Here is a 5,393-nt window from a genome sequence, read left to right as displayed (position 1 = left end):
CCGAGTGGGCCCAGAGATACCTCTCCGTCATACGGAGTGACAAATCCCAGTCTCGATCCATGTCAACCAACAGACACTTTCGGAGATACCTGTAGTATACCTTTATAGCCACCCAGTTACGTTGTGACGTTTGGTACACCCAAAGCACTCCTACGGTATCCGGGAGTTACATGACCTCATGGTCTAAGGAAATGATACTTGACATTGGAAAAGCTCTAGCAAATGAACTACACGATCTTGAGCTATGCTTAGGATTGGGTCTTGTCCATCACATCATTCTCCTAATGATGTGATCCCATTATCAATGACATCCAATGTCCATAGTCAGGAAACCATGACTATCTGTTGATCAACGAGCTAGTCAACTAGAGGCTCACTAGGGACATGTTGTGGTCTATGTATTCACACATGTTACGATTTCCGGATAACACAATTATAGCATGAATAACAGACAATTATCATGAACAAGGAAATATAATAATAATCATTTTATTATTGCCTCTAAGGCATATTTCCAACATATTCCACGTATTATACTTGGGCGTTTATTTTAGTTACTTGGACAACGCCGAGAGGCCGCACCTTGTCGACCGGACCGACAATGACAACTCTACTCTATGATCTACAACTTCTCGGTGGCGGCAGAAGCACCTCCACTGAATTCTTACCATTCCAGCCAACTCTAAATCCCCACTACTGTTTGTGATGAACTTTGTTTTCTTTGTGATGAATTGTGTTGAATTTCAGCTTATCAATTCATGAACTATGTCACAATTAGTACTATTTGTTTTTTGTTTTTTTAGGATTCATTTGACATGAATTTTAATTATCATATCATGATTTGTTTCAATATTTATGCAATTTTGGAGAAGAAAGGTTGTTGCGGTGATGTAAAGTCTTCTCTATCCGACCCTATAATGGTTTTACCCTAAAACTGTCTCGATTCAGTGCTTGTAGTCGTCATTAGGTCGTATACGAATGTGGATGTAATTTTTATTATTTGTGTTTCTTGTACTGACATGATTGAATATTAATATCTCAGAAATTTTCTCGCAAACAAAAGAAACAAGCGTAGTTTATATCTTGACTGTTATAATAAACTCCAAAACCCGAGGGTTTATCCAACCGCTAACAACTTAGGCGATCACCATTGTTACTCAAGTTGAGATTGGCTTTGAAGCTACCTAATCATCAACGTGTATGTAAGAGAGGGGCTTTGTAGAGCCATTGGCTACCTAATCGTCGATGTGTATATACTTCCTTCATTTCAAATTAATTGAAGTTCTGGCTTTGTCCTAAGTCAGATCTATCTTTTTAAATTGGGCGACAACGACATCTTGAACTTTGCTCTCTCTTGGAGTTATTGCCCTAGAGAAGTGATGGCTCTTTTGGGCACCATTTTCTCCTTGATTTTGTGTGGTATCATTAGGGAGCCATGTTAGCTCTTCAACCATTAGTTTTGTCTTGCGAGTGAAAACGCATATTTCCTTTTGAATTGGGTGGTAACCGACATCTTTAATGTTGGCGTTTTCATAGAGATGTGAGCCGTCAGTTGGCACACGAGACGGCTTTGGCATTGTCAGTACGAGGTCAACCGCTTCAATTTCATGTTTAGCTCTTCAACCATTAGAGTCTCGTCATGCGGGTGAAAATTTAGATCTATCATTCTGAATTTGACAATAACCGGCATCTTGAACATTGATCCCCTTCGGAAGCTTTGGCACTGTTGGCACGATGTCAATTGCTTCAATTACGTCGGCGAATGAGCAGCATTGGCCCAAGACGGCGTGGCTTGTCGTTTCAACAAATCTAGAGAGGTACAAACCCGCTTTTCTTTCATTTTGGCTTTTCTCTTCGGCTGTGGAAAACCGATGGTTTTATTATTGTTGTATGTTCATGCCTCAGTATTAGGGCCTATGATTTTCTCTCGGTAAAGGACGACTACATTATTCCTTCACGAATATGCCCATGTGGTCTGAAGGTAAAATACCCTACGCTGTAGTGATTGAAGTCGTAACTTTTTCGCCGGAACCTATAGGAGCAAGCATTCCCTCACTATGTTTAGCGCGACGGGATCTTGCCCATGGAACTAACGTGTGTAGAGCATCTTCATGGATGCATGTTTTTTTTTACGAGCAAGGCAAGAGCTCTACCATTTTCACTAAGATAGGAAAAGAAAAATACATAGCTGAACTCAAAGTTGCCATCCTACTATTGTTGAAGTTGACATTGTATTTGTACTGAATTTACAAATGTGTTGATGCCAAAGTTTGGTTTACATGAGATTTTCATAAGAGCAAAAAAATCAGGTGGCAAGTTTGAAAGCGAAAAAAATACTGTCAAAAAGATATAACAACATGGGTCTAATTTCAAAGATCTCGTCGAGACAAGAACGACAATAAATCCGGATTGTAAATCGAATTAACGGTATGAGAGCTAAAACCTCTTAAAGTTTCAAGAGAAGCATTTGAAGTGATGATACATGAATACATGCACCGCGCGTTTTCACTATCAGCGTCTTTTTTAAGAACATTTTTTTCCTCCTGTGTGTTGGTTTTATATTTATGCAAGAAGGTCACGAGTTTCTTCCCCTTCTCCTACCTTAAATGGAATGTAGTTTCTTGTACACGCCCCTCGTTTCCCCCCTTCACCTATCCCACCCATTCCTGGGCTCTTTCTGCCAATTCCCAAGGAGAATGCAGGAGCGTGTTCTTTCCTCTGCCGATCTCAGATTTGCATTTCTCAGCAGGCATCCTGACATAGTTTGAACTCCATCACCTCTCGGCAAGCAACAACTGAAACGATCGAGCACGGGAGCTGGTGCTGTTCAGCTCCCTCGGCTACCTACCTGCTGCCGACCTTTATCTCTGCAGAAGATCGATGGAAACCCAGGAAGGCGATGCGCATAGCTCTGAATCCGATGCTCGCAAAGTGAAAGGGAGAGGTGGATTCGTAGCCCTACCGTTCATCATAGGTATGTAATATCATCCCTTCAATTTGTGATGGTATGTAGTGTTCTCTCTGACCTTTGCATCCGCAGCAAATGAAATGTTGGAGAAAGTTGCGGGATTCGGGCTCAACACCAACATGATCATGTACCTCACCAAGCAATACCACCTGAGCAACGTCACCGCCGCAGCGACGCTTTTCGTGTGGGCTGCGGCCGCAAATTTCGCGCCCATTCCCGGCGCGCTCATAGCCGACATGTACACAGGCCGGTTCATGGCCATCTCGCTAGGCTCCATCGCATGCCTAACAGTGAGCACAAAACCACCAAATATGAGCGTGTCGATGCTTCACTTGCGCTAAATTTGCATCACTTGCTGCAGGGGATTGTTTTCCTATGGCTGAGCGCCATGATACCCGGAGCGCGGCCACCGCCATGCGGCGTCGGCCTTGCCGGGGAGCAGTGCGCGCCCCCGGGGCCGAGGCACCTTGCGTGGCTGATCGCCGGCTTCACGTTCCTGTCCATCGGCGCCGGCGGCATCCGGCCGTGCTCCATGGCCTTCGGCGCGGACCAGTTCTCCCGGCACCCCAAGGAGAGGAGGTCGAGGATCCTGCAGGCCTACTTCAACGCCTACTACGCGTCCATCGGGGTGGCCTTCACGGTCGCCGTCACCGTGATCGTCTACGTGCAGGACAACGTCGGCTGGAAGGCCGGGTTCGCCGTTCCGATGGGCCTCATGATGCTCTCCGCGGTGAGCTTCCTCTTGGGCTCCCGCCTCTACGTCAAGGAGAAGGGGTCCAAGCAAATGTTCGCCGGGATAGGCGCCGCCCTCGTGGCGGCGGTCAGGAACTACAGGGTGCAGCTGCCGGCGAAGACGGAGGACGGCGTGTACCATCATCTCAAGGACTGCAAGCTCACTGTCCCCACAGACAGGTTGAGGTGAGTGCAGAGTGAAAGGCATGATCGACCCATTGATTGTTCAGCTGACATATATGGCGATGTTTGATTTGAATCCGTTCAGGTTCCTGAACAAGGCCTGCATGATCAGCAACACTGGGAACGAGGACTTGTTACCCGGCAATGGCGCGGCGGCCTCAGAGCGTGACGGCAACGGTGGCGGCAGGAGGCTGTGCACGGTAGACCAGGTGGAGCAGCTCAAGTCGGCCGTCCGGATTCTGCCGATCTGGTCATCCACCGTGTTCCTCGCGCAGGCCATGAGCCAGAACTACGCCGTGCTGCAGGCCAACGAGATGGACCGGCGCATCGGCGTGGGCCAGTTCCGCGTGCCGGGCTGCTCCCTCACCATGTTCAACATGGTCACCATGTCGCTGTGGTCGGGCAGCTACGACAGGTGGATCGCGCCGGCGCTGCGGCGGGTGACGGGCGACCCGCGCGGGCTCACCATGAAGCAGCGCGTCGGCGTGGGCCTGCTGCTGGCCACCGCGGCGATGGCCGTGTCCGGCGCGGTGGAGGGCGCGCGGCGCAGGCTGGCGCTGGCCGGCGGCGGCGCCGCCGGCATGTCGGCGTTCTGGCTGGTGCCGCAGTTCGCGCTGATGGGGCTGGCCGAGGCGTTCGGCGTGATCGGGGAGCTCGAGTTCTTCTACACGGAGCTGCCCAAGAGCATGGCCAGCTTCAGCATGGCGCTGCTCTACATGGCCATGGGGGTGGGCAACCTGGTCAACAGCCTGATCGTCAAGGTGGTGGACGACGCGAGCAGGCGCGGGGGGAGGACGAGCTGGCTCTCCAGCGATCTCAACGCGGGCCACTACGACTACTACTACTGGCTGCTCGCCGGTCTGGGCGCCATGAACTTTGTGTACTTCCTCTGGTGCGCCTGGAAGTACGGCGAGGAGGGGAAGAACGTGGAGTGGGAGGAGGAGGGTGAAGGTGAGAGGGAACGGCCGATGGCCTAGTTTTGTAATGCTGAGCTCGAGTGCCGCAGGCCATTTTTAACGTGAGTCTGAACTCGGAGGACAGAGCCCGAAGGTTGCCGGGTTGGTTCTCTCTTCTCTGAACCAACTGCTCTGAATTGTGGTTAATGTTTCAAAGTTCCCGGGGCACGGAAGAAATCTGTGCGACTCGCCTTGCCATTCATCAGCGAAGTCGGAGTCTACATGGGTTTTTTTTTTGGGAAATGTTTACCTTATTCTTCTTCCCAACAAAGAGGCCAGTTCCTCGGGGAAAAGAAACTTCGGTCATCTAATTTCAACAAACGACACGCAAAAAAAAATTGATTGGTTAAATGAAACACAATAGCTAAAGGTCAGTCGACTGAATTTTGTTTTTTGATCAATCGATTCAGTTTTGAGAAGGAAGAAGGAAGCACCAAGACAGAGGAAGGAGACGGCGAGGCCACCGGCGCCGGGGAAAGAAGCAACCCAATCTTAAGGGTGTTGGGGGTGAAGGTGCAGTTCGCCAGGAAAAAAAAGGATCGTGGCTGGGGTTA

General features: G+C 49.3%; 1 protein-coding gene across 1 annotated transcript; it reads left to right on the top strand.

Annotated features, from left to right (window-relative positions):
* Nucleotides 1-2,609: 2,609 nt before the first annotated feature.
* On the top strand, nucleotides 2,610-5,041 carry LOC123065697 (protein NRT1/ PTR FAMILY 1.2). The gene is made up of 4 exons (XM_044488933.1): nucleotides 2,610-2,974; nucleotides 3,041-3,258; nucleotides 3,330-3,886; nucleotides 3,969-5,041. The coding sequence occupies exons 1-4, from the start codon at nucleotides 2,881-2,883 to the stop codon at nucleotides 4,858-4,860; spliced, it is 1,761 nt and encodes a 586-aa protein (XP_044344868.1). The 5' UTR covers nucleotides 2,610-2,880; the 3' UTR covers nucleotides 4,861-5,041.
* The last annotated feature ends 352 nt before the right edge of the window (nucleotides 5,042-5,393 follow it).

Source organism: Triticum aestivum, chromosome 3B (assembly GCF_018294505.1).
Source record: "Triticum aestivum cultivar Chinese Spring chromosome 3B, IWGSC CS RefSeq v2.1, whole genome shotgun sequence".
Taxonomy (NCBI): domain Eukaryota; kingdom Viridiplantae; phylum Streptophyta; class Magnoliopsida; order Poales; family Poaceae; genus Triticum; species Triticum aestivum.
Note: the sequence above shows the minus strand (reverse complement) of the source record. Positions and strands in the feature narration are given on the sequence as shown.